Raw genomic sequence first — 22276 nt, 5'->3', positions numbered from 1 at the left:
GAAGACATTTTTTCCTGGGTTTTTAAGGGCCAACAATTTTGACTCCTTTTCCCCACATAATCCCAAGTGCTGATGAATGAAACCACAACAGTTTCAAACCACTCAGTAAAATTAACTGCATAACCCTTCCACAAAGAAAAGGGCAAACACCCTGCAGAGTTTTTAATTCTCCTCATATCTTTCTACCTGCTGACTACACCAAACATTTTCATTTCTCAGTACCACTTCTGTCTTATTCACAGGTATTTTAAGATCTGAACTGAAAATCCTGCCCTCTGCTTCCCAGTCCCATTGCCAATCAGCTCCACACTCCTCGAGCAGAAAGAGAATTTTGTTCCATATTTTTTGTATTAATATCTTTGGGATTTTGGAATGCTTCACACTTCCTAAAATCAGATCCAATGTCAACATTCATACCTTTGGAGACTAAGGAAATTCCTGTGGCCTGATCCATGCTACTCAAATGTTGTGCTGAGAGGTTAGCAATCTACTTGAAGCCACAAATTAGGGTGAGAATCCTTCAGGAACTAACAATAGTCTGGACTGCTGTTAAAAGAGCATTTGCTGGTAAGTTAGCTGCAAAAAAGAAGTTGATCACAAAAGTTACTTACTAAATGCTTTGCAAAAATTTATTACCATTTTCAGCTGTTTTCCAAAAGCTCTAGTAATGAACAAAAGATTCTCATATCCTCCCTCTTTTGCACTTAAACTTACTAACTATCCCCAGCCTCCCAACTAAGAGGTACACTCTTGGATGGGAAGGCCACCAGGCAGCCACTACTACTGCATGTTCACTTTCATTATCTGCAATTTTCAATGATGTGTGTCAACAATTCCATTGCCTTTGGACATTTATTCTTTGCTATTTTCCTAACAATGAGCTACATGTAGGGAAACTTCTCTTTCTCTTAGACTCCTGCAATGCACAGTGGTTGCAAAATCAACACAGCCCTGGGAGCAGCGCGATTCGGTTCCTGCAGTTTCTGAATTAGCAGGAAGCTCATAATGACTTGTGGCTACATGTCTATGAGACAGAACTCTATCCTCTAGTTCAACCAGCTTCCTAAACAGACACCAGATTGTAAAATGGGCCCTTAGGCTCCTTGTGTTCATGTAACAATTTCAGTGAAAACAACAGAGTTAGTGCCTGTTCCCATCAGGGCACAGCAATGAGTTGTACCTTCTCATATCTCCATCGTAAAAGACCGAAGACCATTTTCAGAATAAAATTGTTTAATATATGCATCACAAAATTAATTTCCATTGAATTATTCCATTTGCTTCAGAAATCTACAGTAAAAAAATTATTGGCATAGTCCCACGCTATTTGCAATCTTCACGGTCATAACACACAGTGATCGTAGAAACTGGCAGAACTGCTGTGGAGACTTCTACTCTTGGTGAATATTCTGTTTAGAGGGCAGTGTAGTGTAACTGCAAGACAAAACCCTGGCTTTGTGCTAGCCCTGCCACTGACCCATCTGTGTAATTGCCACAGATTGCTGGTTTGTGAAATGGAGATGAGAAAGGGACAACCTCGCACGTGCGCGGCACCCACACCAGCGGCAGAAGGCACTCAGCAGCTCAGGAGGTTCCTTCCACTCCATGCTCTTAAAAATCCTTAATTTACATTAAGTTCTTTGAGATCCTTAAATAATTGAGGCTCTTTTCACAGGGCACTTGGCATCAATTCCCTATGGGGCATAAATGGGAAGGAAATAATTTTTGGAAATACTAGGAATATAATCTGACCAACATTCGTACTATTTTAACTTTATGCAGATTTACCTTGCTCGAAGCAGACCAATAAAAGACATATTCTATTGCAGTGAAAAAGTGTAGGCATACAAAATAAACTGTAACTTAAGTTCTAAAAACAAATCAAACCCCAAATCCAAGACAGATTTATCTGTGTCTGCAGCCTATCCTTAGTCCAGACACCACTTCCAGCCTGTTCACAAACCTTTCCCAACATGAGTAGCTTCCACTTAAGCTCCATCGCAGTAAGCTGAGCTAAACAGAGAAGTTACAAATTAAAGAAAGTGGTAAATATTATCCTTCAGATGCTCTCCTATTAAAGCCAGGCTCATCTTGAGCTTTGGTCAATCCAGTTCCTGAAGCTGTTGCAGGTCACAAGGAAACTTCCATTGCACAGAGCAATGTCACTCTGGAGAACGACACCAAACACCAGAGTACATTCGGTGCAGGGCAAGTAATCTGGACAGAGTGGATGTCAGCACATGTGATTTGGCCATGACAGAAGTTATTACAAAATTCAGGAGCAAAGGAAAATATCTCAAGATTAAAATCTTGGCAGGTATAATAAAATAGATAAATAAAATAAGTTGTGAAATCTCAGTTCGTGAACCTTACAAATATATTAGGTTCTTATGGCTGGATTACAAATAAGCATTTAAAAAGCATGTCTTTGAGGGGAAGGGGAGTTATTCTTTTTTTATTTTGGAGGAGGATCAAAGGAGGAGAACCAGGATGAGAAACTGCCTGCAAATCTCAGTACAACAGGGGAGAAAGAAGAAGAACCTCACATAAAGCCAAGAAACAAATGGATAAGTGGAGAGAAAATAATCCCTCCTTCTTTCATCATCTTCTCTTAAGTTTCAGGCAGAATTTCTCTTAAATTTTAGGCTTGGAGCATTGAAAAAAGAGATGGAGCATTTGTAATCACAATGGAAGCAAGAGAATATATCAAAACAGCTCTAGGCACAAATGCATTATCTGGGACAGCAAGCCCACTGCCTAAGCCTGCCACCACAACTCCCTGCCCTGGCCATAAATTAGTCTTAACATAATGGGAAGCATCATCATCACAGAAGAGATAGACCTTGCCTCTGGGAGGAAAACAGCAAAATATGCCAAAAGGAGAGAGGAGAAGAAATTGCAGCACCAACCTCCAGCAATGCATTGCTGCAGGTCTCCGAGCTGGGACTCTCCAGCTCCTTCTGCTATTGGCACAGATACTCTATGTGGCCCCTGGCAGGGAGAGGGACACAGGGATTTGGCAGTGCCTCATGGTGGTCTTTTTAATATCACTTAAAGCCTTTCTGAAATCTCCTTTCAAACTACAGCAAGGGATGGATAATTAAAAATAAGATGAGGTTTTCATCTGTTTCATCAAGATCAAAGGAGAAGGTAAAGGAGTGTGTGAGTCCTGAGGGACCTGTATTCCCCACCATGGCAGTCAGCTATTGTCATGACATGGATCTGTATTTTATTCAGACAGTTTTGTTTAACAGAATAAGCTAAGATGCATCATCTTATTTTCATAAGGGGCCTCAGGGGACAGAGTAAAAACACCCATCCTGAACAAGTAAGAGCATTTAAATATAAAAGTATGAGGGGGGAAAAAAGGTAGAGCAGAATGCAGAACACTGTGTCCAGCTACAGAGACTAATGAATGATGACCCAGGTTCATTTACCAGCATCTAACTGAACTTCCTTAGTGTAAGCAAGGCTTGGGATAAATTGGGACATTTATTTCAGCTGACAGGACCAGAGTAAACAAGTAGATGCTTTTTAATTTCTCCTCTTAGTTAGGGGGCCATAAAAAGTCCAGGGAAAAGAAACTACATAGAAGATTTTGATTAGCACAAGAAATTTAACGTTGCCATCTGAGCAAAAATTTGCCTTAAGAAATGAAAAGAAGCTTTTTAAGTTCAGAATGGCTCATCCTTAAAGAAAAGAACAACTTTTAGCCTTGTACACATCCCTGCTCTCTTTTCTGCATGCATGCTGGTGTCATGAGCACTCCTTTTTTCTCTCTTCACAAAAGTAGCAGTGGTTTAAAATCCTCTTGCATCTTGTGGGGAAAACAAAACAAAACAAACACCATCACCACTAGTTAAACTAAAACTGGAACACTGAGATCTGTGTGTAAGTTTGGCTCTTCAAATCCCTCACTAAACACTTAAAAATGACCTAATTTTAAACACTCAACTTCCTTTCATTCCATTTAAATTGCAGAGCTGGACTAGCCATAGTAGTGACTGCAGCTGCCTGTATCGTCAACCCAAGGAAACTACAGCCCTGATATCACACCTGAAGCAGCACTTCTCATTCAAAGTCAGTTAAAGAAGGGGTTAAGAACACCTCAGATACCTTATACCTGAGTAAAATAACACCACCCTGTCTCACAGGGTGAGACACACAGAAAAGATACACCAAGGAAAACCAGGTATCAGAATGCCAAGCATTTGCTAAGTAGGAACATAGGGAAGAGTCTATGCCACCATTTAAGAAAATTAAGCAGTGCTGTGACACGTGTGTAATGTAACCAGGACTTCACACACAGCATCAACTTGTGCTATCTATAGGAAGGGTACCCTTTATAGAGGATAATGCCTTGGCTCTCATAAGTTATATCAGTTTTTCATCAAATTTTATCTCACTTTTTATTGCTGTTGTTTAAGCCTTTAGGAATCAAAGTTTTTCCAAAACCTTTCCCTGATACCGAAAATAGCCAGAAGCCTTAGGAGTCTGCTGTATATACTACTTTCCTTGCAGCTATCTCTGTTGAAGACTTTTTTAATTATAAAATGGCTTTTGGAAAGCACAGGAGTGGTTCAGCAAATTACTGCCTAGAGCACAGTATAAAACCCAATGCCAACAAGGGGGCACGTTCAGAATTTCAGTCTTGAAGGTCAGAAATACCAACTGTAATGAAAGATGGTTCGATTTCAAAGTGCTAAATGACAGCTGTGGTCCAGAGATTTTTTTGTCAGATGTGCAGGAAGGCAGAATCTTAAAGAGGAGAAATTGGTGAATGCACATCTGGTAGAGCAGCATCTAGTGATTTCCTAGGGCATAATAAGGTTTTTAAAGGCAGGTTTCAAAAAGGCAAGTTTCAAAAAGGCAGGTTTCAAAAAGGCACACAAAAAAATATATCAATACCTATGAAATGGCAGCTAAAGAATTCACTGTCTAATTCTTGGATCCAGTCCATAGCCTGGAGACAACTGTGGAATGCCTCACTCAACATCAGTGATCGAGGTCTGAAGAGCTGCACTACAGTGAGAGGAACAGGAACTCTGCATAGAGCAACCCTTCATATACAGAGATTTAAATTTCATTTCTCATATGGGAGGAGGGGGAAGAGCTCTCTCATTCTGAAAGAACCTGAGAAAAAGATATATACCATTATTACGCTAATGCACATGATTGAGCCTGGAGAATTCTAATCACAAAAAATAAGTCTAAAAAAACCCAAAAAAAACAGTGGAGACTCTGGAATTTACAGTGTAAGGTATATACTGCTTTTCAGACTTTTTTTCCCTGATCATTTCTGATCATGACCAGATGTATGAAGAATCTCTGATAAGCGCAAAGCAATATTTTCAAATTAAAAGTCATGTTTTCATTCTAGATACAACTCAACATACATTTTGCATCAAGAAATGCTGCCAAATTTTATCACTTAATTTGAAAAAATGATCATTTTCCTTAGTGTGCAAATTGTTACATTCCAAGCACATCCTACACAGCCTGGCCAAATTAACATGTTCTAATAAAGCTTAGCAGATATCGTTTTCACTTGTCCTACAAGTCAATATGACAAGGAGGAACGTTGCCTATGATGCTATTAGAAATATTTAGAAAAGAAGGTAGAAAACATGGACATGAATAACTCAGTGATAGAAGACTTCTTTTTTTCTTCTCCCAAATTATATCCTCAGTCATTAATTCTATTCTTTAATATCAGAGCCTATTTTCCAACAGACCATGTGTAATTTTTGCATTTTACTTGCAAGTTCATCTCTTTTGCATTTTCAGTCCATACTTTTTCAAGGAGTTCAGCTCCAGTTTTTCCTCACCCTGGTTTACTTAGTTGCATAATACAACCTTATTAAAGATTACAGTCTGCTGCAAATGGCTTTCTTCTGCCTGGAACTACAGAAAGAACTGAACTAAGGCAGGCAGCATTTCAACAATAAGTCAGACTAATTCCAGCAAGGCAAACTAAATAATTTTCTGTCCCAATTACTTTGGATAATCTTGAATTTAGTCTTATGCCATCTCTCTATGCAGTATTTTGCCATGAACTGGAGACTTGCTAATGCACCCTGACCTGCTTAATTGGAAGCTGAAGCATAATTGATATCAAAACAGATATCAGAGGAAAACGTTAGCCAGTTCACCAGATTTCCCATGCCTAAAAAACTCCAACTGACTCATTAAGAAATTACAGTAAGAAATGAGATACGGAAGAGCAGTGACATCCTAATTAACAGAACAGGAAGCACATAATCAGCAGGAGAACCATTTTGTGTAGTGGGTGCACTGTGAGATTTTTCAAGTAAATAAGGCAAATGCTGTGTGCCCAAATGTGCCCAAACTCACATTTCCCTGCACTAATGGTGCAGTTTTCTCAATAGCACAAACTACTGAGAGTTTAAATAAATCTGCCCAACAGTCAAGTCTTAGTAATCTGCCTATCAAAAATAGATCCGTTTAAAAGATGTTTGAAATCTTAACCTTATCTCTTGAGATTATATCCACCTCCTGTCTGTTTCATTTATTTAAAAAAATACTTTTGCTCCATTGCAGAAGAATGTATTTTAACCAGAAATAGGCCAAGACTAAAAGATTTCTTCCAAGTCCTTAACAATTCAGGTGGGGCACCCATCCAAATCTGCTTTGGATGCAAGTCAGATGCAAAACTGGAAAAAAACTGTTCTCTTGTTCCAGTTCAAATATGGACAAAATCTCAAAATCTGTCTTGAGACAATGAACATGTGCCTCAGATGAAACATAATTAAAAATACTGTTCTCCATCTCCTGTTTTAATCCTTTGTAGACAGTTCCACTTTGCCCTCTTGCACCCTTTCACCCAGCCCTGCTGATGGTCCACGTGACAAAGCCATCTCCTCTTCCCAGCTACAAGACTTTCCAGCACTTTCTCCTGTTCCAACCCAGACTTAACACTTCACCAAAATATGGTGTGATCCCTTCCATTTCCAAAGTAGATTCCCACAGATTAATACACATGGATTTATGAATCAACACACAGGAGGTTTAATGTGAGTAGTTCTTCCCTTTCTGTAACCACACTCCATATTCTCAGGTACACGAACTACATTGGAATAGAGTTATATCCAAAATCATTAATTAAAGCCTTAATCCATCCCACAGGAAACTAGCAGAGGATTTATTTTCTGCAAAACCCTGCTATAAGAGAGGCTGATCTACACTTACCACGTGTTTAAAATCAGCAGTTTTTCCTCCCTCATTAACCCTCATTCATTTCCACTTCCACCTCATAAAAATCATAAAAACCCCAAAAATACCAGATTAATAAAAACAAAGCAAATCTTGCACTGTGTTTCTTACATCATGACCACCTTCCCCAGCCCAGCAGCTGCCTTGGAGCCTGAGCAGAGCAGACCTCAGGTGGGTGATGGCAGACACCTCCCTGCTTCCTGCAGGGACCGCTCCCAGCTCAGCCCAGCCACGCTCCAGGAGTGGAGCAGGTAAAGGGCACAGAACAAAGTTATTCCTCACCCAAATATATGAGCTGTGCACAAAAGCACCCGTGAGCACCTTGCCATTTGGGTGGCAACTAACCTCTCCTGGAATGTTATAGGGTAAATGGGTAAGTTCAATTCCTTAAAAGCTTAAGAGTTCAGCAGAACGTATAAGGAACAAATTTTTTCCCTACAACAATCTGCTCTTTGGCACTGCATCAGAATACTTTACTGCCACGTCTTACTTTGAAATGGGAGGATGCCAAGAATGAGATAAGTGCAGACATCCATGACTGGGAAACACAAGTAAAAGGCCTTCTCCGGAGCCAATTACAGCCTTTGACACACAAGCACTTAAAAAAAAAAAAAAAAAAAAAAAAAAAACCACAACCAAACCAAACTTAAACGAAATGAAGTCAAAGCAACAGTAAATTTCTCTCTCTGCATTCAAGTAGAAACTCTAAATTTATTTCTTTAGATTAAAAAGCTCTCTTTCTTTCTCTAATTAAAAGCTTCAAAATATCCAGCCAAATTGAAATATAGCATTTGTTCTTTCAGAACATAAGTCTTCATTCTCAAAAATATATAAATGCCTGCATTATTACATTAAGAAGAGATTATTCCTTATCTGCTATTCAATGAATGGAAACCCAGATTACAGCTGAGACTTGCATGAGATATAACTGCTGTAGTGGCCAGATTTGTCTCCTGACAGTTCCATTTGGCTTTTGTCTTCCTTAAACGTCTGATAGCACTTTACCATATAATTTTATCAGCAGCTTTTTCCACTACTAAATATTGTAGTCAAGATGACTAAAAAATGACAATGTGACCACAATCTTCATTTGAAACCTTTTAGTTTGGCATATTTCCTTTTGGAAAAGGAAGAGCTAACTTAAGTCAATTAGGGAAAACGTGGTATGAATACTTTATAAACCATCAGGAAAAAAAAAAACTGAGTGAAATTAAATAAGCCACAGCAAGTAATTGGCTATTTAGATTCAGCTTCATACACACTTAAGCCTATCAAGGATCCCACACTGACCCACTCTGCATCCACCATTCTCACCTGATTAGAAAAATCCAAGTTCACAAAGTCAGAAGTGAGCAGGGGAAGGTCCCTATAACAGAATGACAACACCAAGGTATGAAATTATTTTCACTCAAATGAAAGAGCTCTGAAATCTTTAAAACCAAGCAAGTTCATGAGTGAATGTCTTTGCACCAGCCAGACCAAATGAAACTGAAAATTACCTTCAAATAACAGTAGAAATGTGCTTTAGCTCCTTTTTCTCCTGGCCTGGCCTGCTCACATTGCCTCATCCAAGAGCTCTTGTGACTTCAAAGTCCTCACTTCCACTTTTTCTTTTTTTTGCTAAGAACAGTGATGCTCACCACTGCTATTGCAGAGGACAGATATAGACAATTTAATTATAGATGTTTCTAAAGCATTAAAAACAACCCCTAAACAATCCATTTTGGAAGGAGTTGGGGCCAAATTCAGAAGAGAACAGTGAATCCCAGAACATGACTTCACTTCCTCTGGAACCTGTGAAGGAGAACCAAGAAAAACCAACAGTTCAGAAGCTCAGCTGTGTGGGGTTACATATCCAAAGGTACTCACCCACCAAAGAGGCAGGTGGGGTCTGCAAAGCCCCAGCCCCAGTGAGTTAGATACTTAAACCCCATGAGGTCAAGAGAACGGAGACCAGAGCTCAGGTGAGTGGGGAAGTGTCACAAGGTACTACACTTCCTTTTTAGTTCCCTATATAACTCTACAAAAACTCAAAATCCACCATAACCTTGAGAATCAGTGGAAGTTTCAAACTCCTGTTTTTCTGAAAGGGTTGATCTGGGTGTCAGCTACTTTCTTGGGCTGGCTGCAGCACAGCTTCAGGTGATTTTGTGGTTTGTGTTGTCCAAGAGATCAATCAGCAGCATCATAAACATTCTTGGTGATATTAGAAATAAAAGGCAAAGGACCATAGCAATATTTTTGTGAACATATGCAAAAACACTCCAAAAGGAGCTAAGGCAGAGCCTTCACAGATGCTGCAGCATTGGCACAGCAATGGGAAAGGGGCAGGAATCCTGACGAGAGGGAGAATCCGAAAAATGATTGAATTGGTTTTATTCAAAGTTTCCACACAGAGGAGAATTTACCTTTGGCCGTAAACCAGGAATGAAAAACTCAGTCCAAAAAGAATGCTTTGGCCAGGGCCACGTAGGGCTTGAAAAGGGGGCTTCCTGTGAGAGCTGGAGCACTGTGGTTTGTCTGGCATCTGCTTTCACATGTTTTGCATTTTCCTTTCTTAATGACATTATGCTTCCTGTAAGTACTGGAAGTAACAGAGATTTACTTATTTTACCCATTTTTCCCGTATGTTCTAGAGGTGCACTAGCATAATTTGCCAATTTATTCCATTTTATAAGTATTTAAGGGATTTTGAATATACAATAGTCTAAACTATTCAGCCCAAATTTCATTTCCTCAATGTTTTATGTTCATTTGTGTGAGTTTCACAAAAAGAGTCAATTGTCTTTTGCCAAGGTGGTACTTGGGCCAATATACAGTATAATGTTTCAAGCACACTGAAATATAATGATATACACAGACTACTACAAGAAACCTCCCTTTTTCAGTATTTTCCATAAATCTTAAACCAGAAACTGAAAGAAGGGTTGGGGTTTTTTTCCTAAAGGAAAGAGCAATATGTACTTGGTAAGGTCCATGCAGAAGGTAAAAATAAAGGTTATACAAAAGAAAAAACATTACCCTGATGCCTGAAAAAAAGAAAATTATCCTTAAATTAACTTTCATCTGTCAGCTTTTAATTGTAATGTCCCAAATAATTGAATAATTCTCAATTTCAAAACTGGTGCAACCACTTCATTATGAAAGTAACGTAATACTACAGTCACTTTTTGCTGGACTCAGCTGAGCTGACCTGTCTCAAGCCACAACAGCATTGCCACTTCCACTAATTTTCTACAAATGGGAAAGAGAGGGATGCTTTACTACCTCTTCCTCACATGTGTCATGTCTGTGGTCTGGGGAAGATTAAAAAGGGAGATCAAACAGCCACTGAGGCAGGAGGCTGCATATGCCACATTTCCTCCACTTTCTCTTTATGATCCAAAAACTGTCCCCCCAAGTTTACCCTCTCCTTTTGTGGGGAGGCTGAACCAGCACCCTTGAGGGAGCTGCCAGGCAGAAGGAACCCAGGGAACTGCAGCTCATCAGCAGCTCAGAGGGTGACAGCTCCAGCAAGGGAGAAGAGCAGCAGACACAAATGTTGGGACACTGAAGTCCCAAATTTCCTTCTCTCAGAGGCACTGGGTGATGCTGTATTCAGTTTGGGCAGAAGAGAACAAAATCAGAGGGAGAATCAAGGAAGGGACAAACACTTTAGAACTGTTCATGTAAGAACAACTCTGGAAAACGGTAGCATTCCTTACAAACCAGGGGCAAAAAAAGACAATACTGAAACTCAGTAATTCCCTCAGCAACAGAACAGAACTTTCCCAGTCTTCCAAAGAGGATTTGAAGATGGCATTTATTGTTTTGCACTTCAGTGAACAAAAGATGCAAAAAACTAACAGAAGAGAGCAAGTGTATTTACACAGCTAGAATTTCAAGAGGAGCAGCTGTATTTTGAAAGGAAGGAAAGGTCACCTTCTTCTCTGAAACTGCATTTAAGGAACACAGAAAACACCAAGCTTTATGTTATTTGTATTAAAGATTTGGCTGATTCAGAAGCAAAACAGAAATTCTTTATCTGAAAATTAATACCTGCAAAATAACCAGAAGGCTTCAATTTTTTTTTCCAAAAAGAAATTTTTTTTTTATATGAATTATCTCATTTCCTGATTAGCAAACTAAAAGTATAAAATTGTTTTCCCTCTGGCTATATCCCAGCTAGATCAAAGCACTGGCCCAAGAACATACTGTACCAGATCAGTTATGAAGAAAGTCCACAAGAAATTCAAACATCTACTTCTCATCTCTCTTGATGGAGTTATCACCCCAGAATATGAACATGGGCTCCTCATGCCCCATGCTGACAGATATGTGCCCAGATGGTTTTATAACTGTTTTTTGTTGCAGTTATTACTTCAGCACAAACAGTATCTGCTCTGCTTTGGGAGCACAGTTCATGCCCTGTCCTAGACACATCACTCAAGCTCATTCCACTGTCACTTCTCTTGCCAGGTCTCACAGGGAAAGGTTTATTCCATACCTGGGAGAACCATCCCCTCTGATGAATACCAGAGGACCACAGCTCCCCAGGAACTGTGAGTGCCTGTGGGCCAGTGAGTGGCACAGGGACACCCTGTAAGGAGCAGTGCATGGGGGATGCTTCAGCAGGTTCCTAAGAGTTAAACATCACCATGATATCTATTTTAGTGAAGAGAGAGGAAGGAATCTACACCCACATCTTTTGAATGCACAGAGTCATCAATAAAAGGAGTCTCCAGCTTCAAGCCATAAAGTCATAAATCAAGGCAAAACAAGCCATTGACCTGTTTTTCTTCTTATGAGCAGATGTAACACTGCAGTGAGGGTTTAAGGCCATGACAAGTCCTGCTGCATAAATCAGCTCTCTCCTGCGTAATGGTGTGAAGGATAAATCCAAGTACACACTGACAGCCAGAACAGGGGAGTGGTATTGTGGTGGGGGGCCACTGGCTGGATGCCAGATTCCCACCAAATCGAGTCCATCACTCCCCTCCTCAGATGGACAGAGAAGATAAAATATAACAAAATACTCTAGGCAGAGATAAGGACAGGGAGAGATCATTCACCAATTACTGCCACAGGCAAAACTCGACTTGGGGAAAATTAATTTAATTTATTACCAATCAAATCACAGTATAGTAATGAGAAATAAAATCCAAATCTTAAAAACACCTTCCACATCATCCCTCTGTTCTTCCCAAGCTCAATTTCACTCCTGAATTCTCTGCTTCCTTCCTCACAATGGTGCAGTGGGATGGGGAATGGGGGCTGTGGTCACGTTGTCTGTGCTGCTCCTTCCTCCTCAGGATTCTTCACACTCCTGCCCAGCTCCATTGTGGGCTCCTCCTTGGGCTGCAGGTGGATCTCTGCCCCACCATGTTCCTCCATGGGCTGCATGGGGACATCAGCCCCACCATGGGCAATCTCTGCTCCAGCACCTGCAGCACCTCCTCCCTTTCTCTGCACTGACCTTGGGGTCTGCAGAGCTGCAGCTCTCACACATTCTCACCCCTCTGACCACAGCTGTAAGGCCTTTTTCCTTCCTCTAACACATGTTATGAGGCACTACCACCATCACTGCTGGGCTCAGCCTGGGCCAGCAGCGAGTCCCTTTTGGAGCCAGTGGCACTGGGGGACAGGGGGGAGATTTTAGCAGCTGCTCACAGAAGCCACCCCTCTAGTCCCCACACACACACACACCAAAACCTGCCTCACCAAGCTGATACTAATGTTCCTCTCTCTTTGGAAAAGTGGAGCTATCCTGTAGGAAGGTGTCTGTATAAATACTACAAAGACTGAGAAATTATTATTATCTTCCAGAGAGCAGTGTTAATACAGGTTCTAAAAAGAGATCAATGGGCATTTTTGTATTAGTCACATTTTTGGCAGCTCATCCATATCTGCAAATACATATTTTAGAAGATCAAATCATCAGCCAGCCCATGCTACAGTCAGAAAAAGGAAGACAGTAAAAGCACATATCATACAATTATATTAGTGCTCCCCCCTAGAGAAGGTTTTACAGTTATATCTGGCTAGTCAAACCAATTTCTCTTTACTGCTCACTGGAACACTATCTCTTCTATTTCTTCCCAGTTGACCAGAGCTTTTCTGTACCCCTTCTTCAGTTCTTTTATTTCATAAATGTTTTGCAAATACACTCTCACTTGGATTAGGCTGCACTTAACCGGCACTTAGCATTCCCTGGATTTAAAATGAAAAGCATCAGAGCAACAGAGGGAGATCTGGTGAACATCACTGTCCAAAGCCTGTGTGTGTCCAGGGTCAAGAACAACTCTGCTGAGCACAGAACAGAGAAGCAGGTGCACCTGAGAAAAGTCAGACAGCCCAAAAACACACAGTGCAGAGAATCAGACACAGAACCCATGACAAACAGTCCTGGGGGAAAAGCCAGGCTTTGAGTTAGTTGTTGACCTTGGAGCTGGGAGCAGGAATCTGGGTCCCATTGCCTGAGTTCAGTGAGAAGTCAAAGAACTTCCTTATTCTTTGTAAGCAAGCAGGAGGTACAAAGAATATCTGAGTCCATCACCTTTCCCTAACTTCAACTGCCTGCAAGAACCCAGTTTTTGGCAAATCTCACTCATGTCCAAAGAGGCAGCAGTACATGCAAATGCTTTACAGTTAAAATGTCGTATGTTGATGCTGACAAGTTCAAGACATGAGAAGAGGTTGCTATGGAAACACATGCAGTATTGCCTGGAACATAAGGCAACATTTTACATTAGGAATTTTTTTAAAAATCAACCTTGGACCAACAAATTAGTTGGTTGCCAAATTAGGTTTAGGATGGGGAAAAATCAGTTTGTCATTTGTTCTTAGACAGAAATATTTTTGTTTAGAAACAATAAAGTTAAATGTAATGGAAGCATTTCCATTATATTTTGGATTATTTTCCTTGTCTCAGAACAAAAAGTAATTTGATATTGCAAGAGTTTCTTTTGAAGCAAATCCATCTCTATATTCCCATGTGCTGGAGTCTCCATCTAATTTTCTTTTTATAATTAATTAAATCACTTTAATGAATGATTATGTTCTTTGAAAGGTTGAACCTTATTTGCCCATGTACCCACATTGGCCAACAGAACAAATATAGGAGCAGAACTGCTCAGAAAAGAGCAGGATTGCACCCTTGGGCAGTCTGGCAGTTCCCAGTTGTTTCCTGAGCCCTGTTTTATGATCCTGTTTGCAACCTGTCACCGTTGCAAGGTGACACCTGCCCTTCTGGGGTATTGCTGGGCAGTGGCATCTTTCAATGCCAATCTCTTCTGCTTCCTTCCCTGCCCTCCCAACAAGCACAAGAACAATTTTGAATTCCACAAATATCAGTTTTACTCTGCAGGCCTCACAAAAAGCCTGATTCTAAAACACAATTCCTGCATATCCATGTACTCAAGGGGAAAAAAGCCCCTCTCCACTTAATCTTTCTTACATAAAGCATAAAGCCTTTTGTTTTTCCTTCTCAAAACTTTCTATTAGTTATCCATTAGATTTGACAGAGAAGATTTATAAAAAGGGGACACAGGGTTCTACTTCTGACACTTTATTTTTGGAAGCACAGAAGAGCATTTGAGCTGCTGGGTCTCAGACAGACTCTTTCCTTTCATCTTTTCCTATTTTGAGTATTCTAGACAATTTCAGTCTACTAGAACATTTATTTGTTTGGGCATTTCAGCCATCACAGAATTGAAAAATGGACTAATCTACAATTCAACCTAAATTACTCTCCAGTCTGCAGCTGGAGCTGACAAGAACTCATGATTTTTGCAAGTAGAATGCCAAGATACACTTATAAACACAGAAGATGGGGTCATGGTATCAGCATGGCATGTTCAACATTTTTGCCTGATAACTTTAGTAAAAATCTAAACCAAATTGCAGACATCATTTCTTCATAAATACCTGAGCAGTGAAGGTGGGAAAACCTCTTTTTTGCTAAGTTTAAGAGAGAGGATGCTAGGAAATCTGATGACAAGTATTTGAAATGGAAAAAAAAACTTGTGAACTGGCTTAAGAGCACTGTCCTTCAGTGAATGCAGCAGCAGACAAACAGTGCCAGCAAGTTGCTTTTAGCAAACATCTCATTTAGGGTTGTGCTGTCAAAGACACCTAAGGAGAGCTGACAGGCAAACACAGATGGGCTCCTCATGTCCTGAAAACCTCAGCTTACATGGTTACAGCTGAATCCCAACACACTGCTTCAAAAGAAGGGTGTTTTCCAACCATCCACTGTCACAGGGAAATTCCCGTAAATGCTTTTTGTGAGTGCAGACCTCCTGTCTCAGCAGGCTGTGGGCTACTGAATTCCAGGGCCACTGCTGCCACCCAGGCACAGTGGGCCACAGCAAGAGGAATGAGGAACAGCATTTCTAAGTTTTAAATACCAGATCCTTTTAACATCCATCCAGCAGCCCATATAAATACATTTATTACTGTATTTTTAAGCTGTCTGTACATGGTTGGGTTTTGGCCAATTCCAGAACAGCCTTTTTTAATTTTATTCTTTAAATAAAACCCACTTTTTATGCAGATCTTCCAGACATATAAGATATTAAGTTTTATTTTACCTTCTACTTACAACATCAATAACAGTGAAAAGCTGTTTCTCTTTTCTTTGGAATCTAGTAAATGTCTCTTCCTTAAGAATCTTACAAGAATACTCAGGCAAAGTAAATGCAAATTATCAGTACCCGATTTCAATGTTGTTTAAAGCATAACTTTTTCTTCTGTCACACCTCACTTCTATTTTTTTTCTTATTATTACCTAGAATAAGGTAATATTTCTTGACTAAATGTGTCTCTGAAAACTTGCAAATACGCAGGATAAATGTAAGGATCTTTATAAATACTCTGTTCTCTTTAAAATCCACCAGGTATCTGTGTCAGAAGGACTGAGGCAGAGAAATATGGAAAAGCTCATCTGTAAAGATGCTGAGACTTTGGCTGCAGTTCACTCAACTTCACAGGGCTCATCACAACAGTATTTGGCTCTCCTCTCTTCTGTTTTCTTCACTACTAATGGATACTTTACTATTTAATTAGTGCAGCATGATCCAAATCCCATCAAAGTCAATAAAACTCTTTTCATTTATGTTAACGGGCTTTGGACCAACTCCTGGTTTAATACCAGAATCAAATAAAACACCCCTAGGAAAAGAACAGATATACCAAGCTTACACTTTAAAGTACAATCTTAAAACCTTCCTAACGTTTTTACCCGCTTTAAAGAAAATCTCATTATTGAACACCTTACAAAACCAGCTGGACAGCTCTTTTTTTTTGCCAGTGTGATTAAAATGTCAGAAGGCATCTAAAATTGTGCAGAGCTTCGCTGTGAAAAACCTTCCCATGGCAGAGGGTGGTGCCTTCCTGAAGCTCTTCCTGGGGCTCCTGCACTGTGCAAGGACAGGAGGGTTCACCCTGGCAGGACAGACCTGGCTACAGAACTGTTTAAAAGGTCCTGCCCCAAACTCTGGTTCTTTCCCTGGCACCACCACAGTTGTGCCACCACTGGCTCTGTTGGGCTGCTCTGCAGAAAACTTCACCAATGTCATTCAGCCACTGAGGCTGTTTGGCCAGAGACAGCCACAGCTGGCCAGGTGGCACCAGGACAGCCAGGGCCCTGCTGAGGGGAGCTCTGTCCAGCAGAGCCCTCAGCTCCAGTGCAGCACAGCTGAACCTCCAAAACCACTTTAATCAAACCTGCAGGAGAGAGCACCAGCTATTTTTGTCACACAGGAGAGAGGAGGCTTCCTGCTCTTAGGCTATACCCAGTCACTGCAGAAAGCAATGAACCACAAAGCAAGCAAAATGACACTATGTAAACAGGGAGATCAAACCTTCTCCTGATACTTTTGACCCATTTTGGCAATACTAAGCAAGCCACACAAAGCTACCACATCATTTCTAGCATAAAGCATGCTTTAATTGACTAGCGCATTAAACATCAATGTTCTGTGTAAAGTTTGACCACAGAAATCACGTTCAGAAATCACATCCAACCAGTGCTGACTCAGCAGCAGAGCCACTGGATCCTTTTTTTAAATTCTCAAAAGCCCAAACCAAAAAACTGAACTTGTGCTGTTGGTTTCAATGTGTTTTTTGCATTTCACACTACTCCAATCTGGCAGCACAGTAGGCTGGGGGAAAAATTTCCTTGAAAACAACTTTGGCAGAATGTTAGTACAGAAAGAAGAAAATCCAGGGTGAGGATGAGAGGTGCTTCAGTCCCTTCTGGGCTGGAGGTGTGACCCTTCCCATGGAATCAATCACAGCAGCTCTGGAGGGGACTGTCCTGCAGCACACCAGGACACATGGTTGGTGACATGGGCCCGTGTCTCCAGCTCCCTGTTCCCATCTGCCCAGTGCCTCTGGGCAGCCCTGACTCACCTTGTACTGACACGTGCACTGGGCTGGGAGATGCAGGAACCTCCATTTGCTCTCCCATGGAGCCAGATTCCAGCCCTGCCCTGCAAACTTGCACTGAGGATAAACAGGGACATCACTTCTTGCTTCATTGTCCCTTCTAGAGTTACCCATTAAAGGAGAATATTCACTGAGCAAGGATTCTGCTGTGAATTGCCAGTGTTTTCTGCTCCTTCCTTCTGGGGGCCACTCACAAGCTACTTTCACCATCTCAGCACTCCAGTGCCAGTGCTCAGCATATTGCCCTGCTGACACTGATCAGATGTCTCCAACTGCTCTTTCTTTTGGCCTTTCTTCTCACACGCCCCTTCCTCTCCCCCAAATCCCACACAGAGGCAGTCACTACACCGCTCCACAGGATCCACAGTGCATTTTTCCCTGGTGAAGGAAGCCTTTCCAGCTCGTGAAAAGGAGAGCAGAACTGCCCAGCAGCCCAGCAGCAGCCAGAGGGGAGGGAGGTAGACTCCCAAATACTCTGTGCAGCTTTGGAATTCAAACCCATTCGCTGTGGTGGAGCAAATTCACCAGCTCTTGGCAGCAGTTTCAAAGATGGCCATTTGCTCCACATTCCTCAGCAAAGCAGGGATGCTGACAGGGTCCCTGGCCCTCTGAAGGTGAGGAGTGAGAACCTACAGGCTCAACCATCCCCTAGAACCACTTCCAGGGAGGTCATCATTACAAGGTGAAAGCTGCCTCCACACAGACTAGAAAACACAAGTATTAGGGCTAATCTAGCCAGCACACCGTGAGATATAGAGGATTAGATTTGACCTGATAGGTCTCTGACGTCAGTGAAAAGTGGTCTTAATATAAACAAATATAAAATGAAAAGAGAAAAAAACCCAATGCTTTCCCACAGTGGGATAGCTAGAATCTACTGCAGAACTTGCAAGCAGTGATTCAATACTCCAAAAATTATAACCTTGGGTTAAAGACTGGATGGAGTTCATTCTGGAAGTGCACTATAAAAGTGTTACCTAAGCACAAATATTTCATAAACCCACAAGTCAAAACAAACACCTCTTCAAATCACCCAAAAGGAACACAAAATTGCCAGAAGCAGCTAAATCCTTCAAAGACCTAAGTATATCCATTATGGATTAATTTCACATTACTAGCATTGCATTTATTCAACAGTTTTCCCAGTCTTGTCATGATTTCTACAGGCTTGCATAATAACATGAAAATGTCACAAAAATTACGTCAGAATGGCAATCCAGAGACAGGGAGCCACAAGGGCCTCAGTGAGCTTTGTGTGACAAGAAGTGCCTGGAGCTCTGTCTCTAACCCATCTGCCCATTCAAGACCAAGGACCCCTCAAAGGTGCTAGGATTCCCAGTCTCCCTTTCCAGTGCACTTTGCCATTTCCAAAAAACAAACCCTAAATTCATTACTTAGTGAAATCTCATGAAAACATATGCACATTCACAGATCTGGAGTGCCCTGCTGGCTCCCAAGAAGGAGAGTATCTCTTTTCAAACCACGGGAGCCTGTAACCCAGACTGTTGGAGGAGGGCATATCTCCACACGAGTGTGAAAACATCTAATTACATAAGGCCAGGTCCTCAGCTAATGCAAAGTGACAGAGCTCCCAGAAATCCATGGAGAGATGATGATGCAGATTAACAGAGGTTTGGCTCATTATAATTCAATGGTCCCAACTTCTAATTTTCCCATCTAGTGACAGATTGTTGGAATCCTGACCACCAGAACCTCAGAGTGCAATGGGGAGTTGAAAGGAGATAGCATCAGGGAAAGTAAACTCCAGTTTGGCTGAAAGCATATTTATGATCCAGGAGTTTCAATTAGCTGTTGCTGAGTTATCACGAAAGTCTGTTGAACAGATGTGCAATTAGTGTTTTTCTCATGTTGTTCTCTCTTGGGACTTGGGGATTTTGGTTGGGGGATTGTATTTGGAGTTTGGGTGGGGTTTTTTTGCAAGTGATGCTAGTTTTATTGAGGTCAAAACTAACATCTTAGGCAGAGAAAGCACTTCCCACCACCACACCCCCAGCAGTGCAGAAGAAAAGAGAGGTAGTGTCAGCAGGAAAATCTTTCTCCTTTCTGGCCTCATCTTCATAGGAATATGGAGACAGAAAAGCTGTCAGAATGAGCCTGCAAATTCAAGGCAGCTGGAATTGCCTCATCCTCCTGGCATGGACTGGAGGGTTTCTCCTGATCCCTCCCCCTTACTTAATGCATCACCTCTTCTGTGGTGGGGATGTGGTGTGAGGCAGAAGGGGAAGAAGGTTTAGCAGAGCTATTTCAGGTTTAGAGGCACACAGTTCTGTCCTGTTCCATCCAGCACACGGGATATAAACAGCCATAGGAAAAGCTGCACTTGAGCTCCTCACACTCACCTCCCTCCCCAGCACCACTGCACCAGGGGACAGAGAACAAGGTGAAAGACAAGGTTATGATGGGGAATTCTCCATGGCCTGCTTTTTGTCCCAAATACTCTGCTAATCAACCTGTCCACACAAAGCCAAACGGAGCCAGTGAAACTAAGCACATTCACTTCAGCAGCTTTGGAACAGACCCAAAAATCAGCTACTTGCCATGGGACCTGCCTGGCCCTTATGCAAAATTATGCTGGATCACGACACAAACATTGACAGAAATCTGGGGTTTTTTCCTGTGTGATTTTCTGTTTAGATAAGTGCAAGATTACACTGTATTTTCATAGGTTCAGCATTTTTATTCTATTTTATATGATGTGTACGATTACTTTTGGGCTTAATTTGACTGCAGTGAACTAAGCACTTTATTTTCACAGAAATTCATTACACTCTCCTACTGAGGAGATTAAATTAATTCAAAACATCTTGTAAATGGTCCTGTCTTTCTTTGCTTGTCTATTACTTATCCAGACTGAGTTTCATATTCTTCTTTCAGAGTACTAAATCATCCTTTGATTAATCCCATTTTTACACTTGCTGCTTATGTCAGCCTTAACGTGCTGTAACTTTGCAAACAAATTTAATATTGACAGACACCTCTTAGCACTTATTTGGGAGTTAAATATTTTGGTTTACTGATGAATGGTGGATTTGCAATTTTTACAATGAAACCTAAAACTATTCGAAAACTCTGATTTCAAGCTTGGTTATAAATCTGAAATCAATCCAAATTCATCTCCAAACCTTCTTTAACCCTGAGGTACTTAGTGTTATTGAACAGAAGTGGTGAAAAATTTCTGCTTCTGGGATTTGGGGTGAGGCATTTTTTGTTGATTAAAAAGATTGTGACCCTATGTATGTTCATGGTGCTTTACAGCTTTGCTTTTGAAGTCTGAACGACACCATGTTTTAGGTATATAAAAACTTTTAGACATTTTCAGTCTTGCAAGCTTCAAAGCCATCTTCCAATACAACTCCTGTCACGTGAGAGTGTTGGCATATGAAAGACTCTCACTGAGCCCAGCTCAGCTGTCTTCATCATCAGGTAGTGATTTATTTCTCAAAGACTGTTTCTTAAAAACATTCTGCTTTGCAGAATGCTTTCTGAACATCTCTCACATTCCTTCCACAGCTCCTCTGCTTGGAGGAAGAGGAAAGCCTTGCAATTTTAGCACTCTGAAAAATGAAGTATATTCTTCTGCGTATGAGTTGGATGAACACAATTTACCCAAAAGCCATGATTTAAAACAAATAAACCCACTATTAAAACACTAACCACAGCCTGTGCTGCCACCTACCCTTGGTTAATCTCTGTGTTTTCTGTGGGCTTTTTCCAAAGCATGGGCTCTGTCTTGGAAATTGGAATGCCCTGCAGGTGATGTGATGGCCATGGGCACCAGCTTTGTACCAGCCTTAGGAGTCACACACTTCACCATGAGAGAAATGCAAGATGCAGCTGCCTAGGGCAGATACTGTATGTTAGTTCTGCATTTTGCATATGGGGGAAAGAGCAGAGAAATGACAATCACAGATCCACGGAATCATTTAGGTTGGAAGAGACTTGGGAGATCTTTAAGTCCAACCATTAACACAGGACTGTCAAGTCCACACTAAACCATGGACCCAGGTGCCACATCTGTACCTCCCTGAGCTGTCTGTTACAAGGTTTGACAGCCCTTTTTGTGAAGATTTTCCTAACATCTAATCTAAAAATTCAGCAAGTGCTTTCCCCTCTTCCTTTCTAAATTCAATCATTTTACTATATTTGAATTAAAATGTAAATGGTGCATTCCTATGCTTAGCTCTTGAAATAGTTTTACTCCCAAGAAAGTAAGCCTCTCTTTCCTGTTGGACTCGATGTATTATTTTGACTTTCTCCATTCTATACTCTACAATACCCATTAAATCATGCCAAAAAAGCTCATGTTCAGAAACAAAACTTGAAAGAGAAATCCCTCCCACGGAGCAAATTGTGCAAGAGTAGCCCTGAGTCTGCAGTGCCCCTCCTGGGTGTGTGGTGTGAAGGTGGTGGCTGGGTTTGCCTGAGGGGGCTGGTGCCTGTCCAGAGCTCCACTGGACGTGCTGGAAGCTGCTGCTGCAGCCCAGCAGCCCCCAGGGCACAGAGGGAGGAGGCAGGGGTGAAAGAGGGACTGCCCACAGCCTTGGGAAGCAGGCACAGCAGCAGGCTGAGAGCTGCACTCAGGGCTCCTGTAGAA

The 22276-nt window shown here is 41.3% G+C and overlaps 1 protein-coding gene across 3 annotated transcripts in view; it reads right to left on the bottom strand.

Moving 5' to 3' along the window:
* Positions 1-22276, bottom strand: part of ADAMTS2 (ADAM metallopeptidase with thrombospondin type 1 motif 2) — a 174117-nt gene that overhangs the window by 141563 nt on the left and 10278 nt on the right. The window contains exons 1-2 of one of the 3 annotated variants that reach the window (XM_064387482.1): positions 8733-9084; positions 8548-8599 (exon numbers count right to left, since the gene is read on the bottom strand). The exons of 1 other annotated variant lie outside the window; for it this stretch is intronic. Coding sequence is in view for 1 of the 2 variants with exons in the window: in XM_064387481.1 (XP_064243551.1) it covers positions 8733-8801 (69 nt within the window). In the remaining variant the exon portion in view is untranslated. Of the gene's footprint in view, positions 1-8547; positions 8600-8732; positions 9085-22276 lie in introns of those variants that run through there. One more of the 3 variants, XM_064387481.1, reaches the window with a different exon arrangement.

Source organism: Passer domesticus, chromosome 13 (assembly GCF_036417665.1).
Source record: "Passer domesticus isolate bPasDom1 chromosome 13, bPasDom1.hap1, whole genome shotgun sequence".
Taxonomy (NCBI): Eukaryota; Metazoa; Chordata; class Aves; order Passeriformes; family Passeridae; genus Passer; species Passer domesticus.
The sequence above is the reverse complement of the archived record's forward strand: the minus strand, read 5'-3'. Positions and strand labels throughout refer to the sequence as shown.